This window comes from Solenopsis invicta, chromosome 5, assembly GCF_016802725.1.
Source record: "Solenopsis invicta isolate M01_SB chromosome 5, UNIL_Sinv_3.0, whole genome shotgun sequence".
Classification (NCBI taxonomy): Eukaryota; Metazoa; Arthropoda; class Insecta; order Hymenoptera; family Formicidae; genus Solenopsis; species Solenopsis invicta.
This window is the reverse complement of record NC_052668.1, coordinates 2211047-2239016: the sequence shown is the minus strand read 5'-3', so window position 1 is coordinate 2239016 and position 27970 is coordinate 2211047. Positions and strand designations below refer to the sequence as shown.

Genomic DNA, 27970 nt, shown 5'->3' with positions numbered 1-27970 from the left:
AGTGAAAAATGCTATAAATATCCACTTTTGCAACGTCGTGGATTCGTCCACAGTCCAACGTTTCGCAACATTTTTAAATTTTGTATTTTGTCGCGGTCTGTAAATATATTTTCTTTGCAGTTAGATTAAATAGATAATATTAACTTAATCATGACGGAAGAATGGCGATTGGATCATCGAGCAAGAAAGAGAATCAAGGAGGTGAAAAAGAAGGCTCGACCAGGTAAAGAAAATGGAACTTGCGATTTATAACCTACGTTACAATGGCGAGTTTCACACCGATATATCGTTTCTCTTTCCATTTTCCGTTTCATGTATCCGTTGTACGTTGGCTTGGCGTATTATCAAAAATCGTATTCGTCGGCTTCGCATGATCGCTTCGAAGAAGAGCGAGAGAGAATTGTCGAGTACCGTTTTCCCCCTGAAACCTTGAATGATGTAATGCGATTTCTCGATAATTTAATCTACTTATCTACCTTTAGGCATCTATTAATTCAATTTGAGTCAGCTATTTACGTTGTATTTATGTTATAATTTTATAAGCAATTTTATAAAGCAATTTAAATGTCCATCGCGAACTAAAATTTAATGATGGAAACTTCTAAGGTCAACTTTTGGTGTCACCTTGTAATTTTGCATGATGTGTACTTTTAGAGCTCACGGATAAAACGGCATGGACTCAGCATGGCTACTGTAAAAATTTTCAAAAGTTTTGGGAATTTGAAGATAACGCCGAACGAATCGATGAATCCAATGTGACTATGGAGGAATTTGTCAAGAAATATGAAAAACCTTACAAGCCTGTGATAATACGAGGTGTTCAAAATGGTTGGAGAGCCCAACACAAATGGACTATAGAGGTTGGTCTTTGTATCATTGTTCTAATATTATAGCAAATTTGATTGGATACACTAGTGCCTACTAATGCACATTAAAATTGTTGTATCATACAAAAAACAAAGTTAAGATGTCATTTTTATACTTAGATTAGTGTGCAGCTTTAATGTGCACAAGTGTATACTAGTCTAATTAAATTTGCTGTTACATTAATCAGAATATTTATTTTAAATCTATTTGTTTTTGGGTAATATTTCTTAAACAAAAGTTAAAAACAAAACATAAGCATTACGAACTAGAGAGTATGTCATCTATCGTATAGCAGCTTTTATAATACTGCATTTTGCATTTTGTAATGTTTTTATGACATAACTCAAAAAGAGCATCTGAGAAATTAGACTCTAAAACTGTCAATAGGCAGTAATTCGTACATAGCCTCATAGGTAAGCTAATTATAAAATAGGTAAGTTGACAGCCAAAATGAGATTGCAAAACTATTGAGATTAGTGCGTCTTTATTCCAAAACTGTGAGCTCTTGACGTTCATGTGTGATACAAATAACAAGATTACTAAAAACTAGACAGTGGCACACACACACGTTCTTCCCCGGTTACTAGCACCGCTGCTGCGCATTGAGTATCTCCTATGAGCTCTGGCATATAACACGTGCGCCATTCAAAAACGAATAAATCAACGTAAATGAGGATAGCAAAATAATCACGTTCTAACAACTATAAAAAAGATTACTAAAATACAAAGTTTATAAAATTGAAGAGCTAGTGAAAGTGTTCACACAGTACTCAGTACCTAAGTTTCTTGTTTAAAATTGCCACCATCTTTATTTTAAATTCAAAATGATTTTGAACATTTTTACATTATTTTGGATTATCCTGAACATGTCAAGTACAACAAAATATGGGTATTTTAATTCTCTATAGTGAAGAGTAGTTTGAGTATCTCTGATATTCATCCAATTGACACATGGTTTAACAATCAAGTGATAATCAACAAAAATTTAGTTATTGTTTTATAGGGTGTAACAAAACTGATGATAAATATTTTGATAACAGATTCTTTGGAAGATTTTAGAATAAAAATTCCATAATACCAAAATACCAAAATGTTGAGGCTATAATAATTTTCAAATGGAAAGAGTTTAAAAATGACTAATGATAGTACATTTTGTGCGCTCAGGAATAGCAATGTGTTCTTCTGAATACCTTTAATAATACTGAAATTATTGTAAGAATACGCAATAAGTTTTATTAAGAAACTAATTTTGTTTATCTATAATAAATTTCATATAAGATACATAATATTTGCACATCATAGTTTAAAATGTCGATATTGATGTGCCAAATATTAAAATTGTAAAAATATTAATTATTATTATTTATTTGATTTATATGATAAGTCTTTATGTAAAATTGACTTATAAACTATTTTTTTATTATGATTTACTGAAGATTGAATATTAATGTAGGTAGAATGTGCGATTACATCAACCTACAAAAATAAACATTTTTTTCTGCGGATATAACGAGACTAATTGAGATTTTTATAGGCTTTTTTGCTGAACACAAATCTAACGTTGCTCAAATTTGGCTATTACATCTTTTGACAAGCCACATAAAGGAATATGTCTACAAAGAAAAAAAATCGAAAATAGAATAGATTTAGAACACAAAATCGTCGCAGTATTACATTTTAAAGTTAAAAATTTATACTCTTATGTAGCGTTAACGAAATTTAGGAAAAAATTTTGTTGCGGGTACTGTAACATTATGAAAATCCTCAAAATCGTCGTTTTTTACCTCTTTGATTTTATTTTTCTCAAAATTGTGACAAAAGTCTATAAAAAATACTCATAATTAGTCTCATTATATCTGCAGAAAAATGCCTATTTTTGCAGTTTAATATAATCGATATGTGCATATTCTACCTACATTAATATTCAATCTCTAGTAATGTAACAAAATGTTTTTATAAGCCGATCTTACTTAAAGACTTATCATATGAATCAAATAAAGAATAATGATTGACATTTCGATAATTTTGATGTTTGACACATCAATATTGACATAATTATTAAACTATTATGAGCAAATATTATTTATGTAATATTATATTAAATTTATTATAGTAATTTATTATAATTTATATAAATAGAATTAGTTTACTAATAAAATTATCATTGCGTATTTTTACAATAATTTTGTTATTAATAAAGGCATTTGAGTTAGAGAAGCACATTGCTATCCCTGAAATTTTAGCCCTGACATTTGTAATCTTTAAACTCTTCCTATTTGAAAATTATTATAGCCTCGACATTTTAATGTCAGAATTTTAAAATCTATCAGAATCTATCATTAAAATATTTATCATCATCAGTTTTGTTACACACTGTATATAAAAAATGTTATTAATACTGAGGTAACTCACCACATTTGTCAAAGAGTATCCATTATAACAATATAATACAATGTAATAACATTTTAAATTTTAGTAATATAATTATTTAAAAATAAAATGTTTTAAACACAACTTCTATATACATATACATATATACACACACGCACACGCGCGCGCGCGCGCGCGTGTGCGTGTGCGTGTGCGTGTGCGTGTATATATATATATATATATATATATACTTAATACATTTATAAAAATGAATGTCATACATCTTTAAATCACATGATTGATTATTTAGGTAAAAAAAAATATTTTTTTTTAATGTTAAAGAATTTAAATTTAAACGAATTCTGACTTATTAATATACAATACAAATAACTAATTATATGAAAAGTGTAATAATAAAGTAAAATACGGCTTTACCGGCATTATCGAAAGCAGTTCTTAGTACTTTATAATTTTTTTTAAGTTAATTTGTAAACATTTACAAGATTCTCCTAAACTGCGCGCCGCACTTTTTGCCAGACTTAAAACATAGTTTTAAAGAAGAACCCTTCGAAACCTGAAAAATTACGCTTCCTGGTCTTAACATGATTATTTGTATTGTTGGCTGTGAATGACGCTCATGTAACATTGTCGGTTATTGCGATAAATATTACCAAATGCTTCAGTAGCCGAACTGGTTAAGACACCCTTCCTGGATAGTTGAGGATCCAGATTCAAACTCTGGTCGAAGGTAATATTTTTCGCAATAATTTCTTTACAGTTCTGCGGATTTAGAGGGGATAATAGAGATACGTACAAGCATCGAAAAAATAATTAAATTGATTAATAATTTAGTTTTGCGATTTAAGTTTGCACGGGTTCCTCTTTAAAGCTGTGTTTTAAATTCAGTAAAAATTGCGGCGCGCAATTTAGAGAAATCTTATAAATATCTTTACAAATTCATCTAAAAAAAATTAAGAGCACCAAGAACTGCTTTCGACCGGTAATGCGGTATTCGTTATTTTTATTTGTTGTTATTAATGTATTTGATCAAAAGAAAAGACGCGTCTAATTTCGAAGTTGTAGAAATAAATTCTAACGATTATCGATTTTTTTAAATTTCAGAGGTTAGCAAAGAAGTATCGGAATCAAAAGTTTAAATGTGGAGAAGATAATGAAGGATATAGTGTAAAAATGAAGATGAAATATTATGTTCGATACATGTTTAACAATGAAGACGATTCTCCTTTGTACATTTTTGATAGCTCATTTGGTGAGCATCCAAGACGAAAAAAGTTGTTAGAAGATTATGTAATTCCTAAATACTTTCGGGATGATCTTTTTCATCATGCCGGTGAACATCGAAGACCACCGTATCGTTGGTTTGTTATGGGTCCTGCAAGATCTGGTAAATATATTAGGCTTAATATGCTTTTATGTGCACATTTGTTTCTACATTTTTAATATAATAAAAATAAAATTACTAATAGAAAATATGCATGTATACGTATAAGTAAATAAATAAATCAAATATTTTATGAATATATTTCCATTTATCAAACCTTAAAGGATTAATTCATTCTGACAGAGTCTAAAACAAACACAAACGGATTTAAAAAAAATAATAAACAACATAGAATTAATTTCTATTTGTACGGTATACTATAGCATTATCTCAGTAATAAATTTGCATATTAATTATATATATGTATATATACATATAAAAGATGTCTTAAATCACTCGCGTGGTTACTTGTGAGAAGGGATCGAGATAAACGAAAATGTCTTATACTATTTTGCGATATTCATAATAATTTTCGAATTATTAAATATTAAATATTAAAGTGGTACGCAAATAACTTTACGCGGAGAGAAAGTGCTCGTCCGCCTGAATTGTAGGATAACTTAGTTGTTGACAATAATGGCCCGGCATTCTTTCGTTTGCCGCGCTTTACTCATTTATCGCCAAGCGTCGGGCCGACAATACTGACGCGCTGGGCCGTATGGCTCGGGTGGGCGAAAGCTCTTTCTCTGTGCATTTTTTTTATATCACTTTAATATTTAGTCGAAAATTATTGCGAATATTGCAAAATAGTAAATAAATGGAAATGTAATTATGTGTCAAAGAATTTTGCGTTTTTATCAACACATTTTTCATTAAGTAATTGTATGACATACATGTATCTCTTCTCTGAAGTTGGCTGTCTTATGAATCATTGACATCTCATGAATTTTGACAATTTATTATAATTATTTTTAGTATCCTGCAATATTTATGATCATAACATGTGTAATGCATATACTAATTTATATTTGAATATGATTCAATCAATAAAGCATTTCAATATCATCGTAATTAGTTCAATGTAATAATAAGTTTACAAAAGTGCAAGAGCATCCACTATTATTGTACCGTCACTGAGCGCGCGATCTTTAGACTATATGATTTGTCTACTGTAAATATTTCTTATTTGAAAAGTATTATAGCCTTGACATTTTCGTATTAGGATTTTTGTCTTGTTTTTATGTAAAGAATCTTGTAGCGTATTTATTGTTAAGTGTTTTTGAAACACCCTGTATATCTATATATATGTGCGTGCGTGCGTGCGTATACACACACACACACACACACACACACACACACACACACACACACACATATATACAGGGTTGGGGAAAAGTACTGGAACAGCAAAATATCTTGAAAACTAAGCATTTTAGAAAAAAGTGTTTTGGATAAAAGTTGTAAGGTTTTAAAAGATCCATTTACTAATATTATCAGTTTGACCTTGGATGGCGTCGCCAAGGTCAGATCAGAATTACATTAACTTTTTTAAATGGGATTTAAATGGGACCCTATTTTTGATTCCAAAATCTCTGAGAGCTGGTGTCAAGATTTTTCCATAACTCTACAACAAAGTTTATTTTTGTTGAGTACTTTCTGAATTGTGAGGCTTGAAAGCTACAGTGTATTGTAAATTTTAAGCGTCATAACTCATAAAAGTATTTAATGAAAAATAACTTCTGATTGAAATTTATAGGATTACAATGGTATTACACAATCTACACATAACACCAAAAACATCCATTTTGCCATTCCTGGTGGTCGAGGGAAGGGGGGGAGGGGCGAAAAAATCTTAAATGCAATGTGGGGTCGTGTGAGGGTTCGTTTGAAACGGTTTTTCGAGACGAGAACAACGCGATGTCGCCGAGGTCTCTACAATTTTTTTCTTTGAGTTAAGGGGTATCGGTACTTCTCCAACTTTTATATTTTTTATTGCATTTTTCTGTTATTGATTTCGAGAGCTTTCCAAAACATAATAAATAACTTTATTTTTGTTAAGTACTTTCCGAGTTATGAGGGTTGAAAGCTATACTGTACTATAACTTTCAAGCCTCACAACTCGGAAAGTACTCAACGAAAATAAACTTTCTTTTAGAGTTTTGGAAAGGTCTTGACACCAGCTATTTTTTGGAATCAAAAATAGGATGTTTATTTTAAAAAATTTAATTTGATTTTGATCTGACTTTGGCGACGCCATCCAAGGTCAAACTGATAATATTAGTAAATAGATCTCTTGAAACCCTATAACTTTTATCTGAAACACTTTTTTATAAAATGCTTAGTTTTTGAAGTATTTTGCTGTTCCGGCTTTTCCCCCACCCTGTATATATATATATATATATATATATATATATATATATATATATATATATATGTATGTAATAGTTGGGCAGTGCATATTTTTCAAAAGCACCTGAATTCATTTTAAATCTACAAGATGTTTTTAGAATTACTCCGCAACTAAAAATTAATTCGTTATTAATCCCTGTAATAATTGCTATAACATCCTTATTTTCAAAAAATTATTTATGATCTTATTTTTACCAGTTGATCTACAATAAATCCTAATTCTATTTGAAACTTTTTCTGAATTTTTACTTTGCGTCAAGATATTTCATTTTTCTCATTTCCTTTAATTTGCTATTCTGCAACTTCTAGTCGATGAAAGTCATAAAGCAGAAATTGGAAAAAATGGTTTCATGTGTGCAATATTAATAATTCGTATCAAAATATCGATATCAACTATCTTTCGAATCAATATGTAACACCCAGTGTTATCCAAGCAGGAATTGCTCGTGGTATTGCCAAGGCTCGAAATTAGGACACGGAATGATTAATTCTGAGATAATATGCAAAAACAAAAGGTTTTATTTGAACGTTAATAAAAGCTTACAATTCTAACTAGTGTTTTTATCCAAGCTATTTACAAGTTTGGCTATATACAATGCGCTCGATTTACAGGGTGATTTAAAATAACATATTGGTCTCGAAGCTGGCATATTTGTAATTAAATTCTGAGACGATTTTTTCTTTTGCAAAAATTTGCCCGGAGCTTAGTTTTCAAGTTACAAGAAGAAGTTACAAGAAGAATTAGTTAGCGTATGATGGGTCGGATACAAATGGTAGACAGGGGCGGCGCGTAAATTACTGTTACACGCGGGTGTTTTCGTGAAGCGTCTCCTGCGCTCAACTGACTGACAAATGTACACCGACAGCACATTCCTATTTAAACTTACTTTCTCTCTCTCTCTCTCGCTCTCTCTCTCTCTCTCTCTCTCTCTCTCTCTCACTCACTTTAATTATGCTACATTTAACTTGTCAAATTTCGATCTTTGTCATCCGACCGTCAAATATCGGGATGACCGTGAAATCTTCATGTTTACATTATTATAATGAATGTACATACGCCCGCAAATAATAAAATTTAATGCAAATTAGATTACTTAGATATCATTAGCAAGTTAAAAGTAGCACTTTTAAAACGCACAAATTGGGAAGAAAGGGGGGGGGGGGCTTTTCGAACAAGTTTAAGCACGTTTACTCACGCACACGGCGATCAGCTTATTGTTTCCACGATGCGACAGTTCAATTTAAATTTGTCCTTTATCGAGATCTATCCCTCGAAGTTGTTTCACATTTCACCACATTTACACTATTTATTCTGCACTTGATCGATAAACGCGGAACTACGCGACAAACCGATCGATCGACTTTATTAATTACTATTAATCACTACTCTGATCACTACAATCATTTGATGTGTTAAAATTACTCGAAGAAACACGTGTTTACGTTACGATCATACAACACGTGTTTACTTGACAATATCAAGTAATCGACTGGATGATTATTGGTAATGTCGTTATAAGAGTGTCGAACGATTGGTTAAAGCCATAAATCAAAACGCGGCAATTCAAAATGAAAACATTGATTAATACGATTTACATTAATATAATTTATTAGAAAAATGTTGCAAATGCATGTTTATCATTATTTGTGAAAAATTGTATGATCCATAAGTGACTTTATCAAGATAATTATTTTGGACATTTATTATGAAAAAAACTTCAAGGGTATAATTCTTGAAATCTCCTTGCAGCAACGGAGAATCTGTCCTTTTCAGGGTAACCAAGTATTTTATTTTGAGGAATATTTTCACAGTTTTTGCAAATAATAAAAAATAAGAAATGAAAAAATATTTAGAAGAAATTGATTTTGATAAGATTATTTCTTGAATATTTTGAATAAATAATAATTACTTTTAAATACTTTTAACTTGCAAATGATGTTTAAGTAGTCTCATTTGCATTAAGTTTTATTATTTGCGGGCGTACATTCATTATAATAATGTAAACTTACTTGAAGATTTTACGGTCATCCCGAAATTTGACAAGTTAAATGTTGCATAATTAAAGTGACAGAGAGAGAGAGAGAGAAAGAGAGAGAGAGAGAGAGAAAGTTTAAATAGGAATGTGCTGTCCGTGTATTTTTGTTAGTCATTTGAGCGCAGGAGGCGCCTCATCCGCGTGTAACAATGAGTCGCGCTGCCCCTGTCTACTACTTGTATCTGACCCGTCATACGCTAACTAATTTTTCTTGTAACTTGAAAACTAAGCTCCAGACAAATTTTTGCAAAAGGAAAAATCGTCTCAAAATTTGATTACAAATATGTCAGCTTCGGGACCAATATGGTATTTTGAATAACTCTGTATACGCGCTAATGGTGCGGTATCTCTGTTTTTGTCGCATGCTTTCTTATTATTCTTGCGTCGTGTTTACCTTGCTGATGCGAGATTCGTGGGGTAGACCACGGTGCGTGCGGGTCGGGACGTTGCGCCGTGCAGACGGCCCGACGACGTATTTCGCGGAACCGGCCGGTTCGTAACGCGAAGTCGCGGCAGGTGGATTCTGCGGGAATTTCCTTAGTAGGGAAATCCTGTATTCGGTAAATCTTTTGGGCCGACGGCAGCTATCTCGAGATCTCTCGGTAGAGGCAAAAATATCTCTATCCCCTGGGTGACAACCGTCGTCGGGGACCGCTTGTACGGAAACGATGTGTCGAGATTCCTTGACCGAGGCGCAGTTCCCTCTACCCCGTGGTTTTGCCAGCACAGGGAAGGAACGGAGCGCTGATTGAGATTTCTCGATCGTGGCAAAGTTTCCTCCACCACGTTGTCTGGCTCAGGAAGAATCGGACCTGTCGAGATCACTCGACAATGGTAGAGCTCGCTCTACCGCTTTTTCTTGGTCCGGTTCCGTTAACTGGATCGGGAAGAGAGTCGATCTCTTTGCGAGATTGCTTTCTTCTTCTTCTTCTTATTTGTGGCCCTGGATTTCAGACTTCTAAGAAGTTTCAGTACCAATAGTTAGCTTTCGCGGAATTTGGATTCTGGCCAGAGGTCCCAGCGAAAATATAAAAGTGGGCGGATTTCGCTTTCCCGAATCCTCGAACCTCCCCTCTCCACAGATCTGGGAACAATAAGTACTCCCGGGAACTCATCTCGGCAGAAACTACATCTTGTTCTTTATATCTTATTATAATTAATGTTACGTTGCTAACATATAACATTCCACTTCTATGAAAAATTCTGTGTAAAAATTCTTTTTTTTAAATAATTAGTTCCAATTTGGGTAGCCTTCGTTACTATTCTTATTGTTATTGTAGTAATCCATTCTCTTAAGCTTTGTTCTTTCAATCAGATATTAAAGTGATACATTATAATCTTTTAAACCTTCAAGGATCGCTTCCTTACAAACCCCGATCTCGGGTATGTTTGGGTGGAGTTTGAACCTCCTTGGACTACAGCATCCCTGCTTCCGAGATTGAGTCGGCAGCAGGTATTGTCTTCTTGCTCGCACATTTGCTCGCAATCGCTTCAATGCCAGGCGAGCGTGGCTTACGGCGCGTGCGCACGGAGTTGGCGCGATAATAGCGCGTTCGCACGTTGAACGCGTTATGTAAAAAAACGTTTATCGGCGCGTAACGCTTGTTTGTCTGTCCGGCGGGTGTTCGGCCGGACAGAGGGCGGTTCATTGGTCCTATAGGGAACGATGCGGGGGGGGGGGTGCATCGTTACAAGTATATCTAATCGGTTCAGTATTTTAGGTGTGCCTCACAAATAAAACAGGCTTGAGATGACAGATTGATGTAATGACATATTTTGCCATCTGTCATTGCTGTAATATTAAGATGATGCTGGAGTCGTATACATGAATATTTTTATTTTCAACAGATCTTTTTATTGAAAATACGTATGGAAAAATCCTTTTGCAGAATTAAAATGTAGACAATAACGAAGGGTGCAGGGTACAGTTAGATATGAAAAATTGAAAAAAAATTATAAATATCTAATTTTGTTACTCAACAGTTGCTGCGCATCGAAATATATGAGACTTTGTACATATAAAATAAGCATGGTGCACTCTCGGAATTACAACAAAGAACAACGTGCTTTCAGAATGAGCCTAGAAGCTTTAGTATAAAAAAAACGTTGTTATTAAAATTTCATGTATAAATTGGCATTTGGAATTGGTTTGAACTGTTTGAAGAGTAATAGTTGAGTAACAGCTGTCATGGTAGTTGAGAGATCTTGCATTAGATGGCACTAAAATCAAAGACAAGACATAATATATTCATGAATGTGCTTCACAAAGAGCGCTAGTCTGCTCGCCTGGCCTTAGCGCTATTCCTCTCATTTCTTTGTCTCGCGTGCGATCACGTGTCGATAGACTCTCCGTCAAAAAAAAAACCTTACCAGCGTCGAATGAGTTAGAATCACTCTAGTATCGCCTTATTGTAAGATCATAATTTATTTCTATTTCTTTTGATTCTTAAAGACAACACATATTTATCATACGTCAACGAATTTGTTTTGTGTGTATTAGCGATTAATAATTATAAAAATATACATTTTAATGAAAAAAATTGTAATAGGTACAGGGATACATATAGATCCACTGGGTACCAGTGCATGGAATGCTTTAATCTCCGGTCATAAACGCTGGTGTCTGTTTCCTACGCATACGCCTCGTGAACTTCTGAAGGTAACCGCAATCGAAGGTGGTAAGCAGAGGGACGAAGCTATTACATGGTTTTCCATTGTATATCCACGCACAAAGCTACCTACTTGGCCAAAAGATTGTCGCCCGATAGAGATTATGCAAACTCCTGGCGAAACTGTTTTCATTCCTGGTGGTTGGTGGCACATCGTATTAAATTTGGACCAAACTATAGCGGTCACACAGAATTTCTGTTCCCGCACCAACTTTCCAGTGGTTTGGCATAAAACGGTAAGAATTCGAGATGCAGAACATTAAAAAATTTGAAATATTATCAACGTAAAATTAGTTGCGTGAGCATTTGGATGCACATAATAAATAAACACTCGCAAACTATAATATGTAATAATAAGCTCTTTACTACTGAGAACCTGGAATTTTCAAGGACAATTATTTGTATGTTGTGAAAATTATTTTTTTAATGGAATTGGTACTCAGAAATTTTTTGATTTTAACGGATTCCATACTAATCTTATGAGAAAAGTGACTTCAGTCAAATTGATTGAAACTGTGATATTTTGTAGATTACAAGATGTTGATCAAATAACTCCTTAGATAAAACCATAAAAAATGGGCAATTTTTCCTTTAGCACTATTTGTTTTTATTTAATTGAACTGGAAAGTATTTTTATTTATTAGATGTACAACTTTGCTTCCGCCGTTTTTTTTTTCAACATTTGAGGCTTTATTGTAGAAAACCGGTTATACATTTACGATTCAAAATATTGTCGCTAACCAGTACTTTCTTCCATCTTTCGGGCGTACGAAGCCCGCGTCGAAAAAATTGCTCATTTTTTGAGGCGATCCACGTATTGATTCAATTTTTAACTTCTTCATAAGAACGAAAATGCTGGTCAGTCGTGTGCTATTGATCAAAACAAGTGACATTCAGCGGGAACAATGTCTGGAAAATACGGCGGGTGGGGTAGGACTTTCTATTTCAACGTTTCTAAGTATGTTTTGACTGACTTTACGATATGCAGCATGACAAACATTGTCATGCTGGAAAATCACTTTATTATGTCTCTCGTTATATTGTGGCCGTTTATCTTTCAATGCTCGGCTTAAGCGCATTAATTGTTTTCGATACAGATTACCTGTGATTGTTTTAGACGGTTTTAGCAGCTTATAATACACTACGCCGAGCTTGTCCCACCAAATACAGAGCATGACCTTTGAACTGTGAATATTCGGTTTGGCCGTCGACGTGGAAGCATAGCCGGAAAGTCCATGATTTTCTGCGCTTGGGGTTATTGTAATGAACTCATTTTTTGTCCCCCGTGACAATGCGATGTAGAAATCCCTTCCGTTTTTGCTTTTCAAGCAGCTGTTTATAAGCAAATAAACACCGTTCAACATCTCTCGGCTTCAAGACGTACGACACCCAATTGGGCACCGTTTTGGACACAGCACGATTGGACACCACCACTCACAGTGTTTGACCAGTGAAAAAACTCTAAACATCGGTCGCAATAAGTGGTGGTGTCCAATCGTGCGCACCTCCACCCAATTTCCTTGTTTTTGAATCATTTACATGACTTTCAGGCGTTTTGAAATGGCTTGTTGAGTCACTCCCAATAATCCTGCCAATTTTTCTTGCGTTTGACACGAGTCTTCATGAAGTAATGCCTCCAATTCTGCACTTCTTCTTTGAAAACCTTCTCTCTTCCACCGCCATGACGATCTTCGATGTCAAAATCAGCGTTCTTGAAGCGTTGAAATTACTCACGACACGTTCTTCCACCAATTCTTCACTAATCTTCAGCGGTCTCTCCATAAGTATTTGAGAGCATTTGATGAGTCTCAGCCGCAGATTTCTTCATATGTAAGTAGAAAATTAAAACCTCCCACAAATGACGAGAATTTGACTCGTAAACTGATATTTTCAATCGAGAATAACTTTACGATGCGGACAACTCGACTAATGTTTCGATGGGGTTATGTTGACAATTACTCAAGCTTATTGTATGACGTTTACATTTGTTTATTTCCACCACATATTGCTAAAGCCATCTATTGGAAAACGGCGGAAGCAAAGTTGTACAGACCGTAGCATTAATGCCTGGGTCACCGATTTTAGGGACCACGTTTCTTTGGTTATTTTTACGTTCAAGACCGAATGCTGCGCACAGAACATATACAAGGCATTCGGTCATAAACGTAAAAATAACCAAGAAAAAAACGTGGTCCCTAAAATCAGTGACCCAGGCATTAATGCTACAGTCTGTACAAGAAGTGCATTGAGTGTTTAAGATCGGAATATGTGCTCATGGACTCTACCCATTTCAAAAAGATAAACCCGCACACCGAATTATATTATGATAACTTCAGTGAGATCACTTTCAAAGTTTTGTTGAAAATTACAGAAAAATGGTTAAAGGGAATTTGCTTAAGAATTGTGTCAGGTTACGCTTTTACTAACGCAAAAAAAATCCAAAATAGGGCAAATAAAATCAACCAAATGTAGCTGTGGTTTTGAATGTCAGGATGTTAATCATATCTTCTGGGCATGTCTATTGTTAGAAACTAGCATAAAAGTATTTATGACTAAACTAAGAAAAATAGGGCTACAAGAATCCTTATGAATTGAATGTGTTTAATATCCTGAAGGATAAAAAATGTAAAATTGTTTGCTCAAGAAATTTGTTTCCGAAATGGATAGACTGTTTAAATTATAAATGAATAAGAATCATTGGTAAACGTTATAAAATAAGAAGTGTACACATGGTTAAGTTAATTAATTTATTATATACTAATTATTGCCAAGTGCTCCTTGGAGGCTTTTTGATTTCTCAGATTCTGTGGGACGGACATCCCAGTCGGACGCTTAAACAGGGAAAAGAAAGAAAAAGAGAGAAGGATTGAGGATTGTTAAGAAATTTGTAAATATATCAGATCTCAACGCTAAACTTAAAAAAAAAAATAAAGTGGAAGTACATACCAAAACCTGGGCCAGGGTTTTGGGCGACTGTTATGAAAGATATGGTACTTTAGCTATCGTTGATAGCAGAAATTGGCCCCTAAAGGAAGGAAGGAAGGAGAATTCAAATTCTAAATAGTTTCAAAACTCCAGAATTTGACTCTCACATTTATTCTGTCTCGCCCGTATACAAATCTAACACGCGCCAAAGGTTTTGCCAGAATATCAGCTACCTGGTCCTCGCTTTTAACGTATGTTACGTTTACAATATTCTTTTCACACATGTCGCGTATGAAACAATATCTGACGTGCTTTGTTCTCTTATGGAACTCAGGATTCTTTGCAAGTCTCAGCACTCTGATTGTTTGTCCGCAGGTCGACTGGCATTCTATGCTCCCCGATGCATACTCGATATTGGTCAGCAATTTCTGCTATCACACGATATCTTTCGCTGTTTTCACAATTCTGGCTATGTGAGGACCAAATCACTGCCCTCCTCCCCCCTCCCGTAATTTGGTTCTCACGTAGACAGGATTGTGACAAACAGGTTAAAAAGGTGCATAATCAAAGGTTCATGCGCCTTTTTAGCCTGTTTGTCTTTGACCATCATGAGCTCTTTTAGTATAGTTACTCCACCTTCTTGTTCCATCACAGGACCAACATCCTCTTTAATCGGAATTTTCACTTGTATTTCCGCCTCTTTGTCGCTTATTGGAACACTTTCTCATGTATCGTCACGTTGAAACTAAGTAGTTCTCGTCATTGGTAGATACACTCTTGCGTTTTCCGAATCGCCTTGAAAACCTATAAAGATTCCCTTTTGAGCTTTCGTGTCAAACTTCTTACAAAATAGACCTGGAACATGTATATACGCATCGGAATCGAACATTTTCAATTTCGATAAATTTGGTGTCTTCCCAGTCCACATCTCGTAAGGTGATACATCTCTATCTTTTCGATTAACAATACGATTGAGGATGTATACTGCATAAGCCGTAGTTTCCGCCTATAGGATTTTTGATAGATTTTATCAATAGTCCCAATGTTTACATGCCCGAGTCTCGTGTAATGTCTTTAAATCTGAGTCACACTCCGCAGCATTCGCCTCGCTGCAAGGTATAGTTTTAAATGCTAAGTAATACACAACCTATTATTCGACGCTTTCATCCCCTCAGCTATCTTAACACCATTGTGCATTAGTTCTGTCTTTTTTTTTTGTGAGAGTCATGTGTATGTTTTTGTCCGTTAAGAGTCACGCAGACAAAAGGTTCCTACGTAAAATTGGCACAAAAAACACATTATCGATGCGAGCCTTTTCGTATTTTCCATCAACGCATTTCATTATTTCGACGTAGACATATTTCTTAACAGAACAAATTTCGTCGTTGCTCCCTGTTGTGTTCTCAAGTGCTCTATTTATAGTCTCTAATCCACTCTCGACGAAACGTGGAATGCAGTAATGCACTATACAAAAACCACGTGTCTTCCGACGCCACATTCTCATGATCAAATATGGCCGGAAACGCGCACGCTGCAACAGAGCCACTCGACGCACTACTAGAGGCACCACTATTTTCAGCAGGCTTCTTAGATTTTGTCGGACATTCCCATGCAAAATATCCTTTTTCAGAGCATCGGAAACATCTAGCATTTTCTTTCTTTTCGGATTTCTTGTGTTGCTTACCCTTATTCCCGCCTCTATTTTCCGCGTTGCCTTTCGTGCCTTTCGCTGGATTGACCACCATAGCCACGAGCCCTTCACTGATTTGTTCCTCCTTGAGTATATTCTTTTCTTGTAACAATTTATTAAGCAAATTTGAGATGGTCTGCGCACTTTTTGGAACATTGGCCCATGTAATCTTAAAAGCATATTTTGACAGCAGTGTTGACGTAATTTTGCCCATGATCGTGTCGTCGTCGATCTTCTCGATATCACGTAGCCGGAAGGCACGATTTTGCACACGCGCCACGTGTTGCGCCATAGTGCAGCCCGGCTCCATTGCGTACCTATGGAAATCCTCTAATAACGACACCTTATTCGTTGATGATCGCTGTTCGTGGATCGTCGATAATTTTTTCCATATATCATAGGCAGTACACATTGTAAGATATTGTATCTTATCACACGCCATAATTATGAGGAAGCGCGCTTTTGCGTACCTCTTCCAGGCCATCCGCTCCGCATTTCTTGCCGCCGCATTCACGTCTGTAGCTTCTTCAGGAAGCATCTCACTTCCCTCGACGATAGCCGATAAATCATTGTAATCGAACAATGTTTTCATTTGGAATTTTCATGGTTGAAAATTCATACCATGAACTTCACGATGTTACGTAACCAAATCTCTTTACTAGCCATCTTGAGTTTGACCACGTGGTTCACATGACGCGTACGCAGGAAAAATATTTACTTTATCCGAAATACAACGTAAAACGCCAATTGTTCACAAAATATTACGCACTCATGCGTCCTAGGCCCATAACCTGTTAAGATTATCAGGATATTTATTTATAAATTGGGTTTAATTATAAACGTGTAACATGTCCGTTGCTTCTACGCAGCCGCTACTTACACGGGTCGGTGTTCTGCTGACAAAATGAGCAGAGAGATACATATATAAAAAAAGGGTCAAGCACAATAGTATAGAAATGGCATCCGCGTCTTAGAGCCATCTAGGACTCGGGCACGAGAGTTCAAATTCTATTGAGTTGTTTAGAAAGTAATTTCGTTTTTTCCCAACAGAGGGCAACTTCACACTTAAGCCACATAATCATATATTTTGACAGCTGATGTAACAAGGCTTGCTTGTGAAAAAGTTTGGTTGATTCTACGCAGTAGTTTTTGTTTGGTGTCTTATCAAATATAGAAAGTAAAAAGCAGCATTTTTGGCATATTTTACTTTTTTTACTATGGAAAGGGTAAAAATGCTGTTCAAGCAAGAAAAAAATTATCCGATGTGTATGGAGAAGATGTATTGACAGAATGCCAGTGCCAAAACTAGTTCGCAAAATTTCTATCTGACAATTTTGATGTTGAAAATGCATCACGTTCTGGAAGGCTAGCTGAAGCTGATGAAGATACAATAAAGGCATTAATTGATGCAAACTGGCGAATAACAACTTCTGAGATCGCTTAGGTTTATCGAATTCGACTGTTCATGATCATTTGAAACGCCTAGGTTTAATCTCAAAGCTCGACATATAGGTTTCTCATGTTCTTACGGAAAGAAATCTGTGCCGTCGCGTTGACGTCTGTGGTTTGCTTCTCAGAAAATGATCCGTTTTTGAAGCGCATCATCACTGAGGACGAGAAATGGGTTGTCTATAACAATGTTAAGCGCAAGAGATCATGTAGTAAAAAAGATGAACTGGTTCAAATCACTTCAAAAGCCGATATTCATCAAAAAAAGGTGATGCTATCTGTTTGGTGGGTTTTCAAGGAATTTTTTTTTGTTTTTTTTTTGCTTCTGCTGGACAACACAATGACCAATTCTGAAGTGTACTGTCATCAACTGAACAAATTGAATGATTCACTTAAACAGAAAAAGCCAGAATTGATCAATAGAAAAGGTGTAGTGTCCCACCAAGATAATATGAGACCTCATACAAGTTTGGTAACTCGTCAAAAGCTTTCAAAAACTTTTACAGCTTGGATGGGCTATATTGCCACATCCACCATATTCTCCAGATTTTCTGATTATTATTTGTTTCGGCCTCTACAAAATTTTTTAGACGGTAAAACCTTTACTTCAAATTAAGTCAAAAATCATCTGGATCAGTTTTTTGCCAGCAAAGAACAAAAATTTGATGAGCGTTGAATCATGCTACTGCCAGAAAAGTGGCAAAAGGTATGGGAACAGAATGGATAATATATAATTCAATAAAATATTTATTCACTATAAGAAAATCGTCTTTTATTTTCATAAAAAAAAACGAAATTACTTTCTGAAGAACCTAATAAATAGTTTTAACACTTTATTTTTTTATTTTTATTATGATTACGTAAGATTATTGCTGTTTTATAGAAAATTATTAAGAAAAAAGAAAGAAAGATCCCGAACCTCCTATTCTATTGATTTATAAATTTTTTGTACAATCAACACGAATTTTTTATAATATGTAACTTATACTTGCATTATTATTATTATTATATATTATAAATTTTACAGTAGATAATTATATACCGGAACCGTAACCATAAAAAACCCAAAATCCAAACGATTATGGGTTCGCCGTTCTTGGTAAAAAAAAAGAAAGGGAACAGAAATCTTATTTTATTTCGGTTTGGGTCCCTGTCCATAGTAGAAGAAATGTATTACCAATGATTTGTCAGAAGTACAAATTTTGTGGCACTCAGTGCCGCAGCCCGCTCATTTAGGGGTTAAGGAAAATAAACTATACTAAAAAAAACTTCGTACTATTGGGTGTACAGCCTAATTTGGTTCGTTTTTTTTTTGCTTGAAAAACGCATTTATTTGAACGATAAAATGAATTAATACCTTATTCAAAGTATTGTTCATCGCGAGCCAGTACTTTTCTCATCTTTTTGGCAATTTATGGATTCCGTCACGGAAGAAGCGTTCATCTTTTGAAGCCAAGAATGAATTGAGCCAATTTTTGAAACCCTGTTCTGAAGTGAAACGTATTCCAGTCAAATCGTTCTGCATCGATCGAAACAAATGGTAGTCGGAAGGGGCAAGGTCTGGGCTATAAGGTGGATGAGCCAGAACTTCCCATCCGTTATTTTCTAAATAGTTTTTAACCGGAACAGCAACATGAGGCCGAGCGTTGCCATGGTGAAAGATTATAGACTCGTGTCTAGTCGCATATTCTGGACGTTTTTCGGCTATAACTCGCTTTAAACGGACCAACTGTTGCCTGTAGAAGTCTCTCATGATGGTTTGATCAGGTTTTAGCAACTCATAGTGTATCACACTGTTCTGATCCCACCAAATACAGAACATTACCTTGGCACCATGGATATTCAGCTTCGGTGTTGATGTTCTCATAAAATCACCACTTTTAAATCGTCGAAACCATTCTCTGCAAGATTTATCCGATGGTGCAGATTCACCATACACTTCCACAAGCATTCGATGCGCTTTTCTTCCAACTGAAACAGAAAATTAAAACTTCCCGCAAATGGTACTTACTTGGAACGAAACTCGACATTTTCGACACAGTAAAAATTAAACTTGTTGTGCGAAACTCAAAGGCTTGTAAACAATATTTGGTTGACAGATGGTGACACTTCACGGTACAGCAAAAATCAGCTGTTGCCGTCAACCATTTATAGCACCTAGAGCCATCTTTTGAAAACGGACCGAATTAAGTTGTACACCCAATATATCCCTTATTATAAAAAAGGTTAGAAATATGAAATATTTATTCTCTTAAAAAAGTTTAAGAAACTCATTTTGGTTATATACCCCATAGGAATGGAATACATGACTGTATATAGAATATGACACTTAGATAATTTACAAATAATACATAAGACGTAAAAGACGAAATAACTTATAAACAAAGTTTATTGGGGAATAAGAACGATAAATATATATACGAAATAATACAGTATTGAAAAGATTAATAGTTTATTTAGTAATAAAGTGCACTTTGTGTGCTGAATACAGGTAGAAGTGCTATCTCTTAATCACAGAGCATTTATACTGCAGCATCAATTCCATACTTTTAGCATACATATGCTAAAATTGTCTTATATCTCAAACGAATAAGATGTACAGATATCAAGCTGAACAATCCAAAGGCTAAACACTTTTATTTTGATGTACTTCATTTCAACTCGCTATGATTTCGTTAATATTAATAGTAAGGAACTGAAATTATAATGCAATACTGGTATAACATAAGGATACGTAATAAAATAGTTGCGTGTAAATATTATCCTACTTCTATTTTTTCTGACTTTGACGTCATAAATCCTCGCAGTATAAAAATACTGGAAATATTCTACAAAAGCTAAGCACTTCTATTTTTTTTTGTCCTTTATTATTCTTTTATATCCAACTAATGAAGATAAAATCGCCGAATAAACCAGCTAATAAAAGCAGGATCGTGGTAGCCATAAAGATAAAAATAAAAATTGCTCTTTGAACGTGACAATTGACCTATCATAATAATTATTTAAATTGTTCACCGTTCACCATTTGATAACATGCTATTTGATTATAAAGAAATGACACGGCATTTCTCGTATAATTATTAGGAGTAAACTCCGTTTGTTTAAGAATTAAACAGCGATTTTATATACTTTTTATTTTAGATATCAAAAAATAATCAAAAGCAGCGATAAATCTGGCAATCGAAGTAGTCACTCGATCATTCCTCTTCTACCTTCATTGATTAGAAAAACCTACTAAAATAATTATGAACGTTTCAACTAAAATGCAGGCCTGCATCGTCCTTCTGGAATTATGTCCGTTCAAAATTCTTATCTACAATCATAATTATTGCCGGAAGTACGTGATTTCTCAGCATATTTTTATTATACCTTTATCTCCCGAATACGCTGTAAAAATCTTGCTTGGTGGTTGTAAGACGCCTTGTATATGTATATATACATATGAATATGTATGTACGTGCGTATCATTATTTAAACCATCTGCCCAAACATTTAATTTTTCTGGATATTGTGTATGTCTTTAGCATCCAGTGAGAATTAGTAATAGACCAAAATCTATGTTTGTGTCTGTTAACATAAACATTCTATTTAAAAGTTGCTTCATCCGAAAAAACTTTATTGAATAGAATGTGCATTATTTCGTTGCATCATGAACTCGTAAAATTTAGTACAATGATCAAAATTATCGTTCAATTTTTGTAAGATAAATTTTGTATGGATCAAATTTAATTTATTTCAAAATTTTATGCATATTTGATATCACGTTGCTAAGTTGTTTTACGGATAAAAAGGTTTGGACTTTCAATAAAGGATTGTGCAACATCCAATGCTTCTTCTGTATTAGTCATTGATGTTGGTTTTTCTGAAAGTGTGCGATTTTTTACGCTTTTAATTTCTTCAAAGCGCTTTATCGTTCACTCGACAGTAGATTTTGGACAATCTATTTTTATCACGAAATGTTTCATTGACAAACTATTTTACTTGTAGATTCTTTGTCAATTACTCCCTCCTCGCATCATTAAAAGAGATATTTTTTTTGTTCGACAAGATATCAACATTACAATGGAAAATAATTGAATATTTTGTAAGTATAAAGAAAAAGTTACGTATGTTCCAAATAATGTAAAAGCAAGAGCATAAACTACTTTTTGAATGATAAAATGGAATTCAGATCACGTACAAGATAGGGTTACATAAATGAAGGTATTTGTGGCATTCAAATTATCAAAAGTAATTAATTTAAATTTTTTCAAGCCGAGAAAGAGTAAAATATTGTACAAAATGATGCGAGTTAGATTGAAAGTGACTAAAACTAATATTTATTGCTTACGTCAAGAACTTGACATTAGGCTGATATATATATTAATATATCGATAGGTATATGTTATGTAATGTAATCAACCTCTGAAAAGAACTACTGAAATGAAAAATGTGAAGCTTGAAACCCCAATAAGAAATGGAGACTTATTGGAACAGTCAAGTAATGACCGATTATGTTCAAACGAGTCCCGTGGCTGGAAAGGGGAAGGACAAAATTGTGCCAAATACGAATCCGCGATGAAAAACGAAGCTCCACATTTAAAAAAATCGACTTTGGATTAAGAATGTGTTTAGAAAGACGTTATTAGCGCTATTTACATAATTCTATCCTTGTTTACATCTAATGAATGATAAAGATAGAAAACACAAATAGTGATCTCTCCGAACCCTAATTGGCCTCCAAGTTACTGACATCTTGTCACCTAATGTATATATTCTTTTGTTAATTAACGCAATTTTTAAATTTTATACATTTTTGTGTAAAATACATATTGAGTTAGATTACACAATTTGTGATATTATTTTTAAGGCTCCTGAGTACTCGCCGCAGCTATATTGAAGTCGTGACGTCAGAAGTGAGAAATTGCGTGAAATGACACGTAATTTTGTCCGACATGCCATTTATAAATAAAGCCAATTTGGATAAAACAGACTAAGTAGATGATTTTAAAACACTTCTAAATATCGGTCACGATTATCCTTTTCCGCCTAACAGTCAGTAAATAGTTGTAAAAAGCATGTAAAGTGAAGCTATTGAAACAGGAAAACACACGGCACGTAATTTTGTCCGACGTGCCATTTCTAAATAATGCCCAATTTGGATAAAACAGACTAATCAGATGACTTTAAAACACTTCTAAATATCGGTCACGACTATCTTTTTTTCGCCTAGTAGTCAGTAAATAGTCGTAAAAAGCATGTAAAGTGACGTCTATTCAGACTGGAAAACACACGGATAGTTATTGAAAGAAGTGAAAAATGTACTTTTACGTATAAAATTCAAAGAAACTTTACTCGCGGTCTATTTTTACGAATTTGGTAAATATGAGACAAGTCATATTTTCTCAATGAAACACATAATAACAAAATGACATGCACGATAACAGTTCATCGTCAATCTGTCACGTTTCACATGTATTAGTTCTAATTTTGTCCGCGACGGAATGTCACTACCGTCAACGCGGAGTTCTCGGCTGAGGAATCAGGAGCCTTAAGGAGAATTAAAGATATTGCTACTTGGGTACAATTTTTTCATTAAGAAGTATTAATGTCTTTTTATCTTTTTTAAGAAGGTAATTTTATTTGAATATCATGCATTTTGTAACGTTAAGCATCTTATAAATAGTATGTATACTATATTTTTTTATGATATAAGACATAATTACAAACTAGCATGATTGTAAACAATGCTAAACAGAACAATATAAATTACAATATTAAAGTATCAAATCAACGCAACAATTTTTTTTTCTTATTATTTGTTTTTTATTTTGCTGTAAATAATAAAATCAGGAATGTATCAAACACATTCTACTGAACAATCTAACTATAAACATATATTGTAACATTTATTATATTGTTGAGTAGGTAATTGTAATAGAAAATTAATCATCGGTAATTCACAAATATGTTTTTTGTAAGATTAGCTAATTAAAAGAGATTCCGATCTCTTTTACAAGAGTTCAAGGCAATCTACACCTTAATGCATTTATCAATATGTTAGCCTAACAATACTAATAGATGTATAATAATTAGCATAAAATTTGACAATTACTTTCTCAACATGACCTCTTATGTTTACATTCGCCTTTCTTACTACCAGTTCGCGAATGTAATTTTTGAGAGCAAATCAATAAGTATCCATGTTTTAAGTTAGATGGTGTTACTGATGCAAGTTGGCATTACCATCGTGTACTACCATCTTTCAAACGACACCATATAAAATTTTACAGTGATTTATGCGGTAGTTTTGATTTGATAAGAATTCGTAGTGAGCGTGTTTGATGTTTTTTCGATACAATGGAAAAAGAGCAATATCGAAATTTGGATGGAATAGCGTGCGAAGAAATAAAAACTTCGTTCGTACTTCTTCACACGTTTTTCCATTCAAACTTCGATATTGCTCTTTTTTCCATTCTATCGAAAAACACCAAACACGTTCACTATGAATTACTGTCAAATCAAAACTATCACATGAATCACTCTGAAACTTTGTATGAAAAATGGTAGTACACGATGGTAATGCTTGATCAGCAACACAGCCTATCTTCAAACACGAATACTTATTGATTTGCCTTCGTAATAACCTATCGTGACACCAAGAGGACATATTTTTCGACAGAACACTTATCGATAAAACCAGTTTATAAGCGTTGTAAATGTAAAATGTACAACAAATTCTGAAAGCAATATATCTTACATGAAAAATTTACATTTCGGATTTGGCATTACGGCATCTCCGCTCATAGAAACAGAAATGAGAACTTTAATTATATAATTCAAACTCAAACATGAACTATTATTGTGTTTTGAACTTTTTTATAGTCTGACTAGATTTAAAATACTAATTTTCAAATTGCTACAGCAAAAACAATTCCTATTTGATGCTTTTGCTTAAGTAGACTTGATTAATACCTCGTAATCTACAAAATATCAGTTTTTTAACTAATTTGACCGAAGTAACTTTTCATGAGATTAGTGCAAGATTTTTTAAATTCTATCTCTTTCTGACAAAATTGTTTTGATAAATTTTTTTTGTTAATCTAATAATTGATTACTACTAAATAATACGATTTACACATCGATATATTTTATAATTCGTTTGTAAAAAAAATAAATGACGATAAAAAATGATATATATCATTCTAAATTAACGTGTGTTTAATCATTTTTCGCATTGTGTACTTTCAGTGAATTAGATCCATATGTCGCAGACAGATTGTTATATATCAAATTTATGTTATTTCTTTTTAATAGTTTCTCAAATTTAATATTCAAAACTTAAATAGTTTTTCTCTGTGATTATTTGATTAAAAAATAAGTATAAGAGGTAAAATTAATTTATTTCAAAACTGTATTAAAAGATTCTCTAATTTCATGTAAAATTTTGAATAAAATTTTTGGAAAATCCAAGAATTTTCAAGGAATTCTTTTACAAAATTTGGATAAATATCCTGAGTAATATAAATTTATTACAAATAGGTACGAGGAAGACCAAAGTTATCGCGAAAATGGTTAAAAGTACTCAACGATAAAGAACCTGAATTGGCAAACTTGGCAGATACTATAGATGTGAAAGAAGATACCGGTGTTGCCAGTGATTCCTCAAGCGGTTCCTCGAGCAGTTCTTCGAGTAGTACCAGTAGTAGTCAATCTGAGGATAGCGAGGATGATAGCGGTCAAGAATCACTTACCGCACACAAAAAGAAAAAGAGGTAATAAAAAAGATATCCCAAAGATATATACTAAAATTCTATAATTACCATGTACTATTCCTTTTTTCTCTTTTTTTATACAATTAATTTATTTCTCATGACAATTATGAATATAATTAAGATATACCGTTTTTAAATTTTCAGAAGAAAATTGACTAATAGCCAACTCTGACAATATCCAGTATTTGGAACCTACAGAGACCTCAGACTGTACAGTATTAACCAACAATTATTGTTTGTATTAAGAATAAATATTATAATTATTATAATTATGATCATATCTTTATGTTCATAACAAAATAAATATCAGATAACACATAGCTTTTCTTTTTCTATTAAATATTTTATCTAAGCCCTGTATTTATATAAGCATCTTATGATAATGCACATTATTCCTATTTTAGATAGACCTTTTTTAATAATTTTACAATTTATTATCTTGTTAATTAAGCAACATATTGTCTTACAAATTGTTTATCACATCTAATATTTATTAAAATTACGTAGAGTTAAAAAATATAAAAACGTTCAGAAAGAGTATTATCAACAATATTTAAAAGATCAATATAATAACAATGTATAAAAAAAGTACAAACTATAATAAATCAAGTGCATTATCATTTAAATTAAATTAAAACTGTATAATTGCAAATTAAATACAATACATAGTATATGCGCGACACTCGTGTGTTAACTTTTAAGTGAGTTGCTCCTGTGGAAGGTCCTTGCGTCTCGTTTGCAGTAGTTCCACAATTTCACAGTTCCATCGCTTCGTATCGACAAGATGACCATGCAAAGCACCAAAGTGAAGTAAACATCATAGAAGCAAATAATAATGAATTAAACATCCATACATATTATACTAAAAAACTTATTACAATTGTTATAAAACTGATGGAATCATTCATCTTTTGATTTATTGATTTGCAAGAGACTAGATTATATTCATTTCATATCTTCTATAGTAAAAGGATGCCCATAATTAGGCAAATTATTTCGTGCACTTAAATTTAATTCTTTTAAACATTTGTTCAATTTTGAAAAAGGATTTTGTAGTAGCATTTCAAATTATATGGCGTAATTTGCAAAAATAATGCAAAATAAATATACATCATATTTACGTTAACAAAATTTAATCGTATGTAATTTTTATTTGATTTTAAGGGGATCTTAATTTAATGAAATTATTGATATTACAGAGTACAAAATTCACCAAATTGACTTTACAAAATTGAAAACTTACATGTTTAGAGTATACACAAGAATAAATTGCAGGATATTTAACTTATTAAAAAAAAAATTATATTTGATATGTTGATAATTTTCTAATTAATTTTGTTCCCCTTAAGAGCATTAGTAATGTAGGATATAGTGTTGCATAAAATGTATGATAACATTCGATGAATGTTACACAAGCGCAGCAAAGAATATAGCCTCACTGCTACGTTATGTGTAAAATATTTTAAATATGTGAACTATAAACATGCATATTATCACAAAAATATGAGATAAACGCAAACACAATAAACGCATAAGCAAAAAGCAAATAAAATTAAAGGGAAACTGTAGAGATAGACATAGATAATGAGGAATCGGGTATACGCCACAGCTTCACTTCTCCAGAGCTGAAATCAATATCCGAGGCGTTACTTTACTCGAAATATCATGTCGCGAACTGTTGAATTAAAATATACATCTGATACATGCTAATAAGTAGAGTTGTAAATCCAGCATTTGTGAAATCGAATCAAATCTTTGATAATAACATGTTCGAAATCGAATTTGAAAGAGTGATACCAATTGGCATCATAAACAATGCGCTCACTTTGACTCAATAAATCAAGGATTAAGGATCTTGCTGAGAACGTTGACTTAGCGACACACCGTTGCGAACAAAATTAGAACTAATAGGCGTAAAACGTGAAAGATTGATGATAAAATTTTGTGCATGTCATTTTGTTATTATGTGTTTCATTGTGAAAATGTGATTTGTCGCGTTTTTACTAAATTCAGAAAAATGGACCGTAAGTTTCTTTGAGTTTTACATATTATTCACTGTTTTCTAATAGCTATCCGTGTGTTTTCCTGTCTGAATAGGCTTTAGTTTAAATACTTTTTATGAATATTTACTGATTGTTAGGCAGAAAAAGGATAATCAAGGTCCATTTTTACAAGTGTTTTAAAGTGATTTCATTGTCCTGTTTTGTCCAAATTCTCTTTATTTATAAATGCCACATCGGAAACCTTTATGTGTGATTTCTCATTTATGAAGTCACGACTTCAGTACGGCCGCGGCGAGTAGACAAAAGCTTTATAATACGTAGATTAAAGGTCTTAACAAGCAGATTACAAACATGTAATTTTTATGATTCGGTTTGTGGTTCCGAGAAAATTGACCAAAAAGATTCCATTACATCGTCTTCTTATCGAGTTCTTTGTTGTTTTCTTTTCAATCACCTATGTGTAAATAAATGTTCTGCTTTTGAGGTTTTTCTGGTTGTCTTAACGAATTTTAATGA

At 33.4% G+C, this 27970-nt stretch overlaps 2 protein-coding genes across 5 annotated transcripts in view; one reads left to right on the top strand and one right to left on the bottom strand.

Annotated features, from left to right (window-relative positions):
- On the top strand, window positions 1–25771 carry LOC105204959 (bifunctional arginine demethylase and lysyl-hydroxylase PSR). 2 transcript variants are annotated; one of them, XM_039449948.1, is made up of 7 exons: window positions 11–223; window positions 386–438; window positions 655–860; window positions 4360–4642; window positions 11514–11869; window positions 25219–25451; window positions 25596–25771. In XM_039449948.1, exons 3-7 carry the CDS (start codon window positions 762–764, stop codon window positions 25621–25623), a joined length of 999 nt encoding a protein of 332 aa, XP_039305882.1. In that variant the 5' UTR covers window positions 11–223; window positions 386–438; window positions 655–761; the 3' UTR covers window positions 25624–25771. The 2 variants fall into 2 exon arrangements, with proteins under 2 accessions (XP_039305881.1, XP_039305882.1); XM_039449947.1 differs by lacking the exon at window positions 386–438 and having other exon boundaries at window positions 1–223.
- LOC105204961 (kinesin-like protein KIF21A) overlaps window positions 25476–27970 on the bottom strand; it is a 65371-nt gene continuing 62876 nt past the window's right edge. The window contains exon 16 of one of the 3 annotated variants that reach the window (XM_026139694.2): window positions 25476–27076. In XM_026139694.2, coding sequence (XP_025995479.1) covers window positions 27004–27076 — 73 coding nt within the window. In that variant the 3' untranslated portion in view covers window positions 25476–27003. The remainder of the gene's footprint in view (window positions 27077–27970) is intronic. The other 2 variants (XM_026139693.2, XM_039449946.1) reach the window with 2 other exon arrangements.